We start from the raw sequence: 16647 nt of genomic DNA, 5'->3' as shown, positions 1-16647 counted from the left end.
CATAAGTTCGGTGCGTGGTGACAAGTGTAGCCGGAAAGGCGGACGGCACTGCCTCGGTGACTTGCTCCTGTATCAGCTGTCACATCGCGGGTGCGAGACACAAAGTAGTGGCATCCGCTGTCGGTGAATACTACAGGCATGCAAACTATCGGGCCACTTCCTTGCGAACAAATCGCTTGATTTCTGACATGATCTTTGTTTTTTGCTCACCACCAAGGGTCAACGACATGAGAGTTTCATCTGTAGCCGCTGGCTGCCGTGCCAAAACCCATCGTTTTCGCATCTCCTCGAAGCTCTGGCACAGAGTGGCTAATTCAGATACAGTCCGTGGTTCCTTGGCCAGCAGCATCTGGAAGGCGTCATTGTCTATACCCTTCAAGATGTCTCGAATCTTGTCTGCCTCCGCTATCGAAGGGTAAATGTACTTGCACAAGTTGAGCGCGTCTTCAATGTAGCTCGTCAAGCAGCTGCCCTGCAGATGCACGTGCCTTTGCTGGCGCTGTTCAGCACGGAGCTTGTGTACCTCGGGGTGGCCGAAAACGTCGACAATTTGTTGCTTAAAAGCATTCTAAGTGCCAAAATCGGACTGGTGGTTGCTCAAACAGAAGCTCACGACTTCTTTCAGGTAGAAGGTAACATATTGCAGCTTCGAAGGGTCCTCTCGCTTGTTGCGTGCACCCACTTTTTCAAAAGTTGACAGCCAATCTTCACTTTTCGTTCGTCTGTGCCGTTGAAAATAGGTGGGTCATGCCCGCGTAACGTAGTAGGCACGACGACCATCGGAAGCTGAGAGTGAGTCGCACCTTCTTGCTGAGTGTTTTCGTCAACCTTTTCTGGAAGAGCAGGCAGTCTCCTATTACGGAGCTCCAGGTTGAATACCCCGTACCTGCACCACTTAGAAACGGTGTTTATTGGTTCAAGTAAGCTCTTCAATAGAAGGCTTACGGACGCTAAGAGCGGGGCGACATTCGGCACACGAATCAAAGGCTGGATCCCAACAGCTCGTGCTCGGTTCTGGAGGCTAAAGTCGTGGCCCACTACAAAATATTGCTCTTCTTTCTGGTTACATCAGAAAAAATGACAAGTCCTGGAAATAGGCATAACTAGCTCACTATTATAGGTTGATGATAATGCTGGATTGCTTTAACGTGGGTCGGGAGAGGGCGCATACCTTTGGGCGATATGTGATGACCCAAAAACTCGAGCTTCGAGGCGCCAAAAGTACACTTCGACACGTTCACAACGAGGCGATACTACTGCAAGCATTAGAACAGAGCACGCAGATGCTGTGCATGCTCTTAAGGCGTCCGGCTGGTGATGAGGGCGTCACCAAGGTGCGGAAACACAGTAGCAAAGCCTCGTGTGACCTCGGAAATGAACTGCTGAAAGGTTTGGACTAAACTGCGCATTCCCAAAGGCATCCACGCATATTAAAACCAGCCAAAAGGCGTATTGATGGCACTCTTTGGTGAGATTGTATGTTTTGGTTAATTCCAGCTGGAAACTTGCCAAGAGTTTTTCGAACAGTGAGGGAGGTATCAGCATGCAGATGCCCATTGTAGCAATGTCGGATATGACTCCAGAGATGAAGAGACAAGTCTCACCATCGATGAGGCAGCAATGCTGCGCGTTGACGTCCAAATCAAAGTATGAGAGGAAGTCCGAACCGATGATCAGCTAAATGACGTCTGTTGTGACGAAAACTTGCTCGAAAATGCGGCGAAGGCCAAAGTGAATGATAAGATATTGGAGTCCAGACGTCGCAATTGCAGCGACGTTGGGAGCACTAAGCGACTGCCAGGTGACTTTGAGCGATCAGCCTTACTCGGGGGCACAATGCTGATTTCTGCGCCCGTATCTATAAGGAACTTTGCGCCAGATAAAAGGCGAAAAGACAAGCCGTTTCGGGTTACAAACAGACTAGTCAACAGACAGAGAGAGAGAGAGACAGACAGACAGACAGACAGACAGACAGACCAAAATTTTTGCATCGAAGTGTCCGAAGAAAGGATATCATCTTCATTATTGGGCGGCGCCATGGTGTCCCCAACTATCGAGAAAATAGGTCACGCGACACCATTCACGGAAGCTCTTTAAGACCACCTCTTGATTATAAGTGGAATGATTCACCGTAATACTATCATTTCATGATGCGCGTAGATGCCCAATATAAGAATCGTCACGAAATATTGGTGTATACAAAATTCGCATGAAATACAGCAAACCAAGAAACAACAAGCATGATGCCATTCAGCTTGGTTTACGCACGGTAAGTACGGACAACGCTGGATGCGGTGTTACCACATAAGTGGAACGATACCGACACGGGTGCCGACGTGTTCACCGAACGCTCGGAAGTAGCCAGAGATGTCGCACGCTTACGGATCTGCCAGCAACAAGGCTACCACGCAGGCTGTTCCAATGCCCGTCATAGAACAGTAACTTACAAAACATAAAGTGGGCGTTGAATCGCTGCATTTCAACACCCACACCATGTCTACAAATAAATGTAGGCAAGACAAAAGCAGTCTTATTTAAGCCGAAGAACAAGCGCATACCTCCACATCAAGAGAATATTGTAACAAATATGTGAAAGGCAGAGAAAAGAAAGAGAGGAAGACAAAAAGCCTTGGCAATATCACAGTGCGCTATCGCGGACTGCCATCGCTCACCTCTTGTAAATAAAAATGTATATCATAACTTCCTGTAACAGTTGTGGTGGAAGTTCTGGGTAGTCGAAACCAGAAGACGGAGGTTGAACCGCAAGTTCTTTGATGAAGCCGTCACCTTGCTTGACTTCCACCGAATCCATCTGGGCTGAACATGTCTCACAACGCAGATGAACATCGACCCCTCTCCCCTTGTGCGCCAACAAGTTGGGCTCCACAACTGAGAGATGCCCGTCCCTTTGCCGGCAGACCAGATGAAGACATCGAGGCCTGGCTAATCTATTACAAACGGCTGAGCGCCGCCAACAAATGGGGCGCCACTGCTCAGCTTTCGCGCGTCGCGTTCTTTCTGACGGATACTGCATTAATGTGGTACAAGAACCGCGAGGAAACACAAACTATATGGGACAGAATCGTTTGTGAAATCAAAGTGCGTTTCGGCGACCCCACAATAAAAAAGAAAAAAACCCATAACAGACGCTCATGCAATGCGTGCAAGTTCCAGGTGAAACTTGCACGACCTACACTGAGTAAGTTATAAAGCTCTACATTAAGTAAGCTATAAAGCTATGTAGGATCATTGACTCCGGAGTGTCTGAGAAAGACAAAGCAGGGCGCATCCTAAAAAGAATCGTCGAGGATGCTTACAGTTTCCTCATTGCGGAAGACCCCCTGACGTCTGTCACTGATGTAATTCGTCATTGCAACACTTTTGAGCAACTAAATACGAGGCACATCACACCGAAGGTCGGCAGACTTGCCAATGTGACGACTATCGCAAAGCACAGGGAGCAACTAGCTGCCTGATCTTGCATCAACTATCCGGCCAATAGTACGTGAAGAACACGGTCTGTACGCGCAAGTGGCACACCACTCAAGCACTAATCCCCCCTGCCTGCCGCCAGAGTTCAAGTGAAACGTTGCTTCATTCTCCTCTCACTCAGCGGCGGAGAGCATTGAGGATTGTGAATCCGCGCCTCGGTATGAGCGACGTCTCTATGATAGAGGCCCTGCCTATGACGCTCGATCACGATGAGGACTGCCGCGTTCTTATACTGAGGACTCTGAGCAGGACTATGCCTAACTGCAGCAAGGATAGCACCGACCCTACTACCAAGATGCAACTTACGACAAATACAATAGATTCCGGAGAGTGGCAGAAACTCCTTATTCGCGTGATAATGAACTTGCTCGCCGAAAGCAGTGGCCCAGAATTGGTTGCAATAAATACAGTCACGTACCAGTTTTTCTCTGCGTCTCCCCGCCGGCTCAGTTCTTCTGAGTAGAAGAACGTTCGTAGAACATGACAACTGGTGAAGACGCTGGGTAATTCTCAGCCGATGTTCCAAACACCTCCAGGTAGCCCTGTGCCTGTAGTGACAACACCTGTTTACCACGCAAGCTGAAGACTCCGATGACTACCTCCTGGGCTTGGACCTCTGTCCGAAATGTCGTCAGTGACATCCCCGAACGCTGTGGAAGGAGCTGCAGCCTCCAATGCTCTGGAAGGCGTTTCAGCCACGCCTCCTACGCTGCGGAAGCCACGTGTGCCGAAGATGTTCCATGGGTCTTGCTTGCAGGATGTCTGGCTGGCTCAGAATACAATGATTCGACCTACTTCGACAAGATGAGGAACGTTTATTTCAGCCTTTCGGATGGCGCTCGTATTGGTACGAAAACGGTCAGCCCTTTTTCTCGTGGAGCGCCTTTCGCCATAAGTTGCTGGCAAGCAGGGTGAACCTTGATAACCGTGAACGAGCTGAGCAAGCGATTCTGTTACGCATCCAAATGCTTAATGAGAGCGTCTTTATTTACGTCGAACGCATGGCGAGCCTCTTTCGCTGGGCCGACCCCGACATGGCAGGAGAAAAGAAGCTCCGTCATTTAATGCGAGGAGTGAAGGAGTATCTTTTTACTGACCTTATTCTCTGCCACCAAAAACCGTGGTGGAGTTTTTGACCAAAGCCACAACCAAGGAGCAAGTGCTACAGCAGCGCTCTACAGTGTACGACCAGCAAATGAGTGTCGCTTTGTCAGTAGGCCAGATTAGAGGTACAGGAAGCAGTATCAACATCAAATCAGGAGGCAGAATTAACATCGAACCTCTCTGCGACCTCATGCAATCGGTGGTGCGTGACGAGCTACAGAAAATCTAGTGCCAGTCCAAACCTACTTCGGGGTCCATCTGCAGCATCGTCAGGAACGAAGAACGCAAGCTCTGCAAGTGCTGCCTTACCGTTATGTTCGCCTGTCCCAACGGAGCCACGTCGTGCAGCATACGTGGTAGCTGTCAGTCGATATATTACTACTTCATCGCGTTTCTATAACCCTACGCCTCAGCACGCACTTCCTTCGCTGTAGTTAATTCACCACTTGGAAAGTCGGGAAAATCAGCAGGCAATTTCAAGAAACTCCGACATATGGCGCATACCAGACAGACGACCACTATGTTATCACTGTGGTGAAGCGGGGGATGTGTACCGGGAATGTCCCTGTCGCCACCTTGGACTCCAGGTTTTTGCCGTCGACTCGCCACGGCAGATATTTTGTGAAAGACCGAGTGCTATTGAAGATTACCTCTCGCAACAACGCATACCACTGCGGCGGCAGTCGTAGTCCCCATGCCCAAGACGATCTTCTCCAAATTTTCAGAGCCTCCCAGCGGTGGCGCATGCACGCTCACCAAGCCCTAGGCGGGAAAACTAACCACAGCGACCTTCGGGAGCGAGGCCGCTGACACTCGATGCAAGCAAGGCCTCGCATCGACACAAGTACGGGCCCGCAGCGATTCACCAAAGACAGCGACGAAATGCGGAAGCAGATTTTCTTTGGACATAAATGTGGTAGTCGATGGTCACCACGACGTTAGACAATTATTGGATACAGTGCGGACTATTCGATAATAAGCGAAAAACTAGCAGCGCACATAAAGAATGTTGTCACGCCTTGGTACGAAACACAAATTCGTGCTGCCGGCGGGCATATAGTCACCCCAATCGGCATGTGCACTATCAGGGTGACAATTCAGGAAGTACGTTTCTCACCAGCTGCCTCGTACTGCGTGACTATTCCCGAGACCTAATCCTGGAATACGACTCCTTGCGGGAGCACGGCGCTGTTATAAATATTCGGGAGCGTATTGTGACGTTTTCGACAGCTAGATCTACCGACAAATCCGATGACAGCCGTGACAGCTCGTTTCGCGTTTATGCCGACCGTATCACGTTGCCTTCGCGTACCAGCATCCTAGTTGATGTGGTGTCTGACAAGTTACTGGATGGTGAGGCTGTCGCCGAAGGCAACTTGGCGCGTTTGTTCGCGGTAGGTGTTTGCGCTTCACGCAGCCTCGTCACGCTTCATGACGGACACTCTGCCCTACTTGTGGCTAGTTTCAGTAACGAGTACCGGCACCTAATTCGTCACACCGCCGTCGCTTTCGCCTACCCTATCTGAGACGTTGCTGATTATTTCACTTATACATCAGCCCATGGCGGGCTCCGACGAAGACCGAGCGACGTGACTTCATTACTGGCCAAAATTGATGTCAATTCGACCTTCTCGGAACAAGAACAGACTGAGCTATATATATGTGAGCTGATCATACATCCATTTAAAGAGTGCTTCAGATCCAACTGGGAGGTTCGTCAGACATTGATCACCAAACACCAAATATTTGCGTATACCGACGCCTCGCCCATAAAACAACACCCTTACCGCGTTTCGGCAAAGGAAGGTGACGTGATAAATACTCAAGTCAAAGCGATGCTCCACAATGACGTTATCCAACCTTTCAAGAGTCCCTGGTCATCCGGTCATTGTCGTAAGGTAAAAAAGATGGATAACTGCGCTTCTGCGTAGACTACACAAACCTTAACAGCGCGATTAAGAAAGATGTCTACTCAGTGCCCCGTATCGTTGATTGCCTTGACAGACTACGGCAGGGCAAGTATTTTTCATCGATAGATTTGAACAGTGGCTACTGGCATATCGAAGTTGATGAACGAGATTGTGAAAAAAACGTTTTTGTTACACCGGGCAGCCTATAAGATTTCAAGGTGCTTCCTTTCGGCCTCTGTTTCGCACCTGGGACATTCCAGAAAATTATGGACACTGTTCATACTGGTCTAAAGTGGCACACGTGCCTACAACATCTGGATGATGTGGTCACGTTTTTATGACCATTGAGGAACAGCTGAAGTGTCTGCAGACTGCGCTAGAAGCGCTCCGCTCTGCTAACCTGACACTGAAGCTAGAAAAATGCCACTTTGGTTATAACGAATTAAAGCTTTCGGCCATGTTGTCAGTGTGGATGGTGTTTGACCAGACATTGACAAAAGCACCACCGTTGCCTCGTTTTCTGTTCCACGTGATAACAAGGCAGTATGTCGCTTTCTAGGGCTGTGCGCGTACTACCGCTGCTTTAGAGCCATTTCTTTGGAATGGCTGAACCGCTCACTCGACTCACTCGTCAAGACGTGCCATTCGTCCGGGAAAAAGAAAAGAACGCAGCTTTCTCTGAACTACGAGAGCGTTTGAAGGCGCTGCTAGTCCTCGCTCTCTTTCACTAAGATGATGATACTTAGATTCATACTGACGCCAGCAACGTGGGTCTTGGCACTGTCCTCGTCCATCTACCACAGGGTACGGAGCGAGTAATAGGGTACGCTAGCCGCACTCTTTCTCGCGCCGAGGTCAACTACTTCACGTCAGAAAAATATTTCATCAATGTTGTATGGACCACGATGAAATTTAGGCCTGCCTTTATGAACGCCACTTTAACGTAGTGACCAACCATCACAATAAAATACGTGCACTCGCTTTCCCGCATAGCATATTCGCTTGACAGACTTCGATACTCACGCTCCTTCTCTTGCATGGACTTAAAAGAGTGCATATTGGCAAAGTAATCGTGAAATATCGCATTCGTGATGCCAGACGAACTGTGCAACTTTATGGTTTTACCATTCGACTTGTGCTCCATGTCTGCTAGTTTTGAGCATCTCATCAATACCGTGCTGTCTGGGCGCAAATATAGAACTTGCCTAGTATACCTTGATGATGTCATTGTTTTCTACAACGTTTGACGAACACCTTGAATGGTTGCAGGTAGTCTTGCAGGCCATACGAGCTCAAGGCCTGACACTCAAGCGGAAAAGTTTCACTTCTGCTTTGAGGAACTCAAGTTTCTTGGCCATGTTTTCAGTTACGCAGGAGGTCATGCAGATCGCGAGAAAGTTGCCGCCGTCCCACAGCTTCAACACCTTAAGATGAAAAGGCTGCCAGGTGTTTTCTGGGTCTTTGTGCACATTATCTGTGGTTTATTCAAGACTTTATGCGCATTGCGTCGTTTTTGACTCACCTCACGAGGGATGACGTGGCATTTGTCTGGGGTGACGAACAGGAAGCTGCATGCAATGACTCGTGGCAACGTCTACACACGACCACCTGCTTGCTTATTTCGATGAGACAGCCCTCACATTGCACCATACTGATGCCAGCAACGCTGGCCTCGGAGCTGTGCTTGCGTAGCGCCAGGATGACGAGGAAAAAGTGATCGCTTGCGCAAACAGAAATCTGTCACGCACGAAAGCAAATTACTCGACAACTAGAAAAGAATGCTTTGCCACGGTGTGGGCAGTAATGAAACCATACCCATGCTTTTTCAACCGTCCATTCAAGGTTGTCAGTGACCACAATTCGCCACCGTGTTGGTTAAAAGTCTGAAATATCCTTTTAGGCGATGGTGTACAAGTCGGAAAAATGGCACACGGTAGCCGACTGCCTGTCTCGATCACCAGTGGAGTCTGCTGCTTTTTGGATGAAAAGACAGCGTTCCTCGGAATCCTAGATACGGCAACCATCACAGACCACCAGCATAACAACCCTGAGCTACTTGGTTTGAATAATTTTTTAGGATTACGAAGCCATAAGACGCTCAAAGCCTTTTCAAGAGGATTATCATCGTTCTGTTTGTGAAACAACGGTCTTTACAAAACGAACTTCTCGTCAGATGGCTCCACTTACCTGCTGTCGTTCCTACCACTCTTAGTTCTCAGGCATTGCAAGCGCGTAACACCGAGTTCACATCTGGACATTCAGGCTTCACGCGCACACTGGGGAGAATTTGAGAAAGGTATTTCTTGCATAGACTCACCGCTGCCGTGAAAATTCATGGTCAGACCTGCCTCGATTGCAAGCGGCGCAAGTGACCTCTGGCAAAATAAGCCGGTTTGTTACACCCAGTCCAGATCCTGCCAACGTCATTTCACCAGGTCGAAATGAGCCTTTCGCGTCACATCCTGCCTCTAGTGCTGGTAACCGCTGGGTTAAAGTGGCGACCGACTACGTTACTCGTTACGCCAAGACAAAAGTCAAATGGCTTTTGTCTCTGAATAGAGAGGCACAGCCGAACAGGTGGCCCGATTCTTCATAGAAAACATTGTGCTGAGACACGGTGCACTGTCGATTGTTATAACAGATTGCGGAACCACATTCACGGCCGCGCTTTTTACTGCACCTCACTAGCAGCGCTGCGCGAAGAACAAAACTTAAACTGTATAAAAAGTTTGTGGACAGTTCGCTAGCTAACCCTATCCAATCCGAAGCCTGTACTTTCCATATTTTCCATGGGGGTGCACGATCGCAGCGCCAGATTCCTCTCTAGGTATTACTGTGTGAAACTCTATGTTTTGTGCGCTGTGCCACAATGCCGCAGTAGATCTTCAATTACCGTGGAATGAAAAGTCTTGCCACAATTACTCTACCGGACAAGAGGTACAATTTCACGTAACACAATGTTGTACGCATAGGGTCAGTTCTGCGTACCATGTCAGGCGATGAACTACTGTCACTGTATACCATGACCTCTTGGCGTGATGTGAAAAGGTCTGATTACGTCTATCACAGCGATGGCGAAAGGCGCTTCGGGACACGGAATTAGGTGCAATAGGCCAGCAAACTTGACGTTAGTAGCTTCGGCCGTTGACACAAAGGGCAACAAGCAACGTAGACGGTCACAAAGGTAGACAGGCCAGGACAGAATAAACCTTGCCTGACGTGGCTGTGTGCTATGGTATAACCCAAGTGGCCTGCACAATGGCCGTCATGATAGGCTTTGAGAAGTTGGTGACCTAAAAAACGTGAAATAATTGGAACCCAGCGGTGTCCATATATGGTGTGACGGTGTATCACATTGTTGTCCACGCGAAATATCCGTAGTTATGGACTTGATCTGGCATAAAGAGAAGGCGACTTGTCTCTTAGGCGTTCGATGATTCGGCTTGAGTACGGATCATCATGCTGGCGCAAAGTGAACTGAGCGTAGTGATATGAAACCAGCATGCCAGCAACCGCTAGTTGGGACAACGTAGAGCTTGACACAGCATCTAGATCATGGGACAAATATTGATTAATTGGTCTAGACGGTGATATTGGAAGGGGCAGCGAGAGAAAGCGTCTGCGTCTTCATGCTTCTTGCCAGACTTAACGAGCGAACAATGCAAAAATATTACACGCATGGAATATTTTTATTATGCTTTGTATATTTTATGTTGTTGCTCGTTCCTTAAATTTAAGTATCGCTATTTATCGGAACTGTTTGTTACATATGGGCAAATTACCCGACCCGTTAACTTTGACTGAGGAGCCATACAGTTTTCACGTTAATAAAGTTCAAACTTCAAACATTGAATTTACTTGCGTTGTACCCATCATGGCATGTACTTCTCTGGCGGGCAGAATGCGGAGTTCATGGGCCATCATGCAATTCTTTTATATGACTGGTATAGGCCTTTGTAAAAAAGCGTAATTCTAAAGTTCGGCACCTCCCGAAATCAGTAGGATTGTGGCTAGGGCAGAGTTTTACATTGACCAGGGAAATGATTATAAGCATGGGTGAAAACCTCGCGGAAGTAATTGTGCAACATTTTCCCTTCCGAATATATCAGAGCTGAAATAAACTAAAGGTACATCAAACAGCAGCCTGCTTTTAGTGAAAAGCAAGTTATTTGTTGCGCCCAATACAACAAACTTTTTCATCTCACCAACAACTTTCCGGTTAACCGTGAATATATAGAGACAAAGCTTACCTTAGCCTCAACCATGCAAGCGGGATATCCGATGTCTATGCCCCTCGCATGGCTCATGGTTGGCGAACAGACAAGACCCGAAGCCTCGGTCATGCCATACATGTTTACTACGCACTCGAGATTGCGGAATGCCTTGAAGGCGGAGTTGTACGTGGCCTGGGTCAGGGTTCCACCTCCAACTCCCAATCGTCGGATGGTGGGGAGCTGCAGTCCGCTGTGAATCATCTTTTGACACAGCATGTGGAGGAAAGACGTGAAGAAAAAGGCGGAGGTCACCTGCACGGGGGATGGGACAGTACAAAATATTATTTGCCTAGCTTTTCAAGGCCACAGCACTAGGTCAATACAAAAAAATGAAAGAATCTATTTTATAGAAAAAAAGAAAAAGTTCATTCCATAAATAACAAGGTTCTAAAACGTTGAATTTAATGGTCAAACCACGTTTACCTGTGTATTTCGCACAGTATAAATGTAAACGTCCAGGTGCGGCAGGGTAGCCAACACTAACCGTCTGGCGTCCTTTTAACGGCTGTGCTTTGCGATAAACGGAGGTCAGCGGCCCTGGAGGAGACGAGCGCTCGCTCGCATATAGTGAAGTTTCGCAGCACGATGAGCATAGGCATGCTCAGGGATGATCATTAGCGAATTAGCTCCAGTGCCTTCTAGATGCGCGCAGCTTTAAGAAGCAGCTGCCTCGAAGAGATCGTCATGCTCACAATCCGCTTTTCCTTGCCCATGTCATCAAAGGGACGTGTGCTTTTACTTTAAAAAGGCATCGAAAAAAGCACCAAATAGGTTTGTACATAAAAATTGTGTTTGAACCATTTTCTTATGCTATAACAATGATGTCAGCGCTCGAGGTGCATTTCTGCCGTCGACCTCACCGGAGTCACCAAGCGGATTTCATGCCAGACGGTTGTCTCGTTAGCGAAGCTCTTCCTCCAAACTCCAAATAATATTGCTTATTACCGATAACAAAACTACGTAAATGCTACACGATTCACCAGTGCGAGCACATGCACTGCTTCTATGTTTTACCCCGCCGGGGTTCACCTTTCCCGAAAGCACAGCGGTCTGTTGCTGACTGCCTCGTCTACGCCATGGGTGCTGCTTTTCAAGTCTATGAGTGGGACAGCGCATCACAGGTTCGTGCGCTAGTAGAGCGATTGGTGTGTTTTCAACAGCTTTAACTTCGCTCCCTCACCCTTTTAATCCGTCATCCCATTCTCTCGTCCGCTACTGCTCAGGTCTCGCTTACTGATCCAGACAATTGCGGAGCTCACTTTTCATTCTTACTCTTTAAAGGACCACTCACCAGACCCCATAAAAAGTTTTGTTAGACAGTGGGTGTTGCTGTGCGTCCGATGAACAGCATTACGGCACATTTTTTTATCTGTTCATTACGAGCTAAGAAAACTGCTTTCTTGAAGCAGAGCGAAACGAGGATGAGAGGAGGCGAGCTGAAAACACTTCCCGCTCCACCGCGTAGCCTTCGAAAGCCAAATTTCTTTCCGTATACTCTCTTCAGCATCCGACCGAGAGGTCACGTGAGCATGTACCCGTACAGGCTGAACCCCCAAGCATACCAACGGCGTTGTTTTGTTGATCAGCATTATTTTGGGGTATACTGCTTGTTTCGGCGGGATGGTTTTGAAACGCTGGTTTTAACGTGCTAAAATAGATAAGAGCAATGAGTGAGCGAACGCATAAGAACCCTAGTTTCGCTTCCATGGCTGTTGTCTGCTTGATGCGCTGACCACGGGGACACGAACACATGTGAAATGCCGGCAAATTAGCCCCGCCTCTTTTAGCAATCATGCTAAATATGAGAAAAAAACGCGCATATTCCCTTATAGCATCTCAATTTTTTTATCTCAAGTTTTAATGAGCTCTTCAAGCAAGAAATTACGTATATTACGCACGCCGTGTTAACTAACTTTCACCATGTCACGTGCCACGGTTGGCAACGTCCGAACACAGTCGTCTACACAGAGGACCAAATTCACTGCACTTCCATGTAGTACGTTGGGCAATTTTTTTTTATTCAGATACCCCAGAGAACTCAGTAGGCATTACATAGGGGAGATATTATAAAATAAAGCTGTTACAATTACAGCATACATATTCAAACAAAAAAAAACTTTGATAAAAATTATAATTATACGCATTCTCTCATACACACTTGCATACATATTTATACATACCATTACATGAGAGAGCACTAATTCAACGCAGATAAAAGAAATGCTCAATTTAAAAAAACGTAAAGAAAGAAGAGTAGAAAAACTCGAAGGGAAAGTTTATTTCAGTGCTTACAGAACAAGAAAACGATACAATAAAGAAAATGATTCTCGCTGCTTGAAATACAGTCTGAAAGATTAAGAATAAAGAGATATGCACAACAACAATAATAGTGATCAGTAAAATAACTTTCAGGATTATTTATGATATCTTCATGATTCAGAGAAGAAACGATGTCTTCAGGTAGCATATGTGCACGCCATGCCCTCATTCTCTTGGCGCGCGCCCGCGAAAGGAAGTGGGAGCAGCGTTCATTTTGAAATTCGACCCATGTCCGCGGCACGTAGCGTTGCAAATTCTGGCAGAAGTGATCGTGAACACCTCATCTGCGCATTGCACTTATCAGCTCATAAATGTTAAAACTGGTGAGTGGCCCTTTAATAATTACCTCCGTCTGTCGCCCTAGCCATGAGGTACTGCACAAAGCCTAAATCGATAAGATCGTCCTGCTCATCACTTGTTGTATGAGCAAGTTAGAACGTGTGAGGCCCGCAACTGATCGCAGCTGAATGGGACAAGAAATACACTATCCATCCCCTATTTTTCTCATGGGTAAGGTTCATGAAAATGGTAGCAGGGGGGGGGGGGGGATAATTGCGTCGAGAGGGGCATGTCACTAGCACAAACTGCGTGCCTTAATTGGCCAGACGTGGTAGCATGCTCCCTTCCTTGATAAGAGAGAACAGGGGGAGGGGAGACAGCTTGTGCCACGGAGAAAGGAAAAACTTAGGAGAGGCCCTGACGTCACTCGTTGTGAAGCCGTGGTACAGTGTCTAGAAATTTACTACAACCTTGGTGAAGCCGCAAGTCGGTCATATTGACTGGGCAGATTCTCCTCTCTTGTTTACAGCCGAATGTAAACCAGAAGGCGCGACTCTCTCTCCGCTTCGGAAAGCACGTGGGCTGCGCAGCGTGCGTGTGGTGACGATCCGAAACCAATGTAGCGGGGTTCAAATATCTGGGCCAGCGCGACAGCTTCACGAAATCATTTCGTCCGAGTAATAACAGTGAGTAATAGCTCGCCGACAACGAAGCATGTACAAGAGAAAGCGCGCTAGATGCACTGACAACGGCGAGTGATTTCACGTCATTAATCGAGCAACTGTGCAGACAACGCGATCGGTCGTGCGCTTTCTACGCTTGCATTCAACCACGCGGCTGACGCGGTGCACGGCCACTATGTCCGTATTCCGCGTGAAACTGACCGGCGTCAGCATTCTCCGACCGTGATGACTTTGAGCACGGTGCAAGTAACACTTGAACGCGGTTGCTCTAACGCTGACATTACAATGCTGGGCGCGAGTATGACAAGCGGAACGGAAAAGGTGATTTATTACACACATGCAAGTTGATACTGTACACACACTGTAAACAAAACTACGAACGGGCACATGGTCCTCATTGCGTCTTGCTGGGCACAAAAGTTTTGTCCGTTGTCACAAGAAGGAGCACTGCACAACCATCACTGACCTGCAAAGCGTTCGTCGTTGTTCCGCTTCGTCATGGTGCCCAATTCAATTTCGCTGAACACATCAAATGCTTTATTCACGTCATCCGCCGCCCGACACATGGAAATGCGCTCGTTCTATGCACTGTCGGGGCCCCGTGGTGGTCGAAAGGTTTTGGAAACTGCCAGGAGAACAATGCGTAACCAAAAACGCGGCGCAGAGCACGGATATTAGAGAGTTTTAGTACTGCCGAATGGTGCTACGTACGCATCACGCAAGCGCCTTGCGTTACTTGGCGTCGTTTGCCACTAATCGGCTTTTAGTACGCCGTAGTACCCGCGTACGTAACGAGCGTGAAGCGTGTTGCGCCATCTGGTAGATCAAAATAGAAGCACGTGTTGTTACAGCCAATGTGAGCCAATCCAAGTGTTATAGCCAGATTATGGCCATATTTTAAGCCACAGAGCCGCCATTTTGCAAAACGAAGTCTCGCGCTTTCGCGAACTTGTTCGAGAGCGGCGCGATCACCTCATACGTAAGCACGCACGCATCTCTTGCGTGCGTACGTAGCGGCTGCGTACGTAACGCGATACGTGCGCGTTGCGGTCTGCGCATGCGCACTACGCTGAACGTGGCGTCCTTACGTACGCAACGCCGCCACGTACGCAGCGTACGCAGTACTAAAACTCTCTATTGTCCGTCACGGCTCAGCACGAGATCTGTGGAGGCACACATGCCGCCGCCAGCCGCGGCAGCTCACTGTTAGTCCAGCTACACTGTGCAACACATAACCATAGCAACGCCGCTACTGCGCCCAGTGAATATGGCCGCCATGATGTCATTTGCTCCACACTTTTCACCGTGGAGGAAGGAAAAATATAGGAGAGGCCATGACGTCATATTCATGAAGCCGCCGCATCGCAAACACCCACACTACCTCCTAGCGGAGGAGCAGATAAACACTTCGCGATTGCCGGCGAGCAGCCGCCGCAGCGGCCTTGGAAGCGGTGTTAACGGTGTTCTCTGCCGGTTGCGAGTCAATCCACGAGCGTTTCTTCTTTTGCGTGTTTTTTTTTAGAAAAGCTGTGTGATGCCCCGCTGTAGTGTACACTCGGTGCGAATCACGTGCACCGCCGGATGAACCTGGTAGTACTTTTCACACATGTTCGCATCCTTGTTGATCGCATTTGCATGCAGAGCTCTCCGCTGTAGGCTCCATTCGTTCTGATTGCGTCAACTGAGAACACACGCGAACTTTCTTTTTCAGTGTTGTAGGCATCGTGTCGGGTTTTTAGAAGTTGTGTCGTTCATATGGAAGGACAATAAACTATTCTTGTTACCAGACTAAGCTTGTATGAATTATACAGTGTGCGCTCACTGCATGTTAGTTGTGTGCATGCGCACTGAAAATACACACTTTACGTGCATGATCACGTATATAATACAGCTGTGCTTTCTTACCGACGTGAAGTACGTCAAGCACTAGGCCGGCATTGCACGGAAAAGTTACGAAGCCAGCTCTCAAAAGCCTGCGTTGCCACACTGACTCTATATACGAGCAAAGAACTGCTAATCAGCTCGTTGATCAGAAAATCTGGCTAAGAGAGAGAGAGAGAAGAAGGCTTTGCGGCGAGCAGAATGCGTTAGTCACTGCCGGGTTAGTTCGAATACGATGACGCAGGGGCTGATTGATTTTCATTACGACACGTACCGGTGCTTTCTGTGCCGTTGCACAAAAACACTCCATGAAGTACTTCAGCACGCCGCGCTCGGGCCTGCCACGAACGAACAGTCTGGGAAGTGTGTGTTCGCAACATTTTACTGCATGCAAACGATACTAATACGCGTTAAGGTAACGCCGGGACTATAGAAGCGAAACCGCACTGAGAGCACGCCGCGCAGCCTCTGCTATTTTGTTTTCCACATACCGGTTTGTTTGCCACATAAATTTGACGTCATTCCCGCCACACTTCTCGCAATGCATTGGGATACGATAGGGCCTCTCCTCAGTTTTTCCTTCTTCCATGCTTTTCACGTAGCGTGCCGGCTGGACATGTCTTTTTCTATCTTTCCTTCTTACGTGACTTGTGCCCATGTGCGGCTCTTTGCAGCCAGCTCGTACCTATGCGCAGGCGGTGTTCT

General features: G+C 48.2%; 1 protein-coding gene across 1 annotated transcript in view; it reads right to left on the bottom strand.

Annotated features, from left to right (window-relative positions):
- The window catches only part of LOC119169863 (uncharacterized), a 90012-nt gene that overhangs the window by 28920 nt on the left and 44445 nt on the right, over positions 1-16647 (bottom strand). The window contains exon 6 of the mRNA XM_075886554.1: positions 10757-11032. Coding sequence (XP_075742669.1) covers positions 10757-11032 — 276 coding nt within the window. The remainder of the gene's footprint in view (positions 1-10756; positions 11033-16647) is intronic.

This window comes from Rhipicephalus microplus, chromosome 2, assembly GCF_043290135.1.
Source record: "Rhipicephalus microplus isolate Deutch F79 chromosome 2, USDA_Rmic, whole genome shotgun sequence".
In the NCBI taxonomy this organism is placed as follows: domain Eukaryota; kingdom Metazoa; phylum Arthropoda; class Arachnida; order Ixodida; family Ixodidae; genus Rhipicephalus; species Rhipicephalus microplus.
This window is presented reverse-complemented; position numbering and strand designations above follow the sequence as displayed.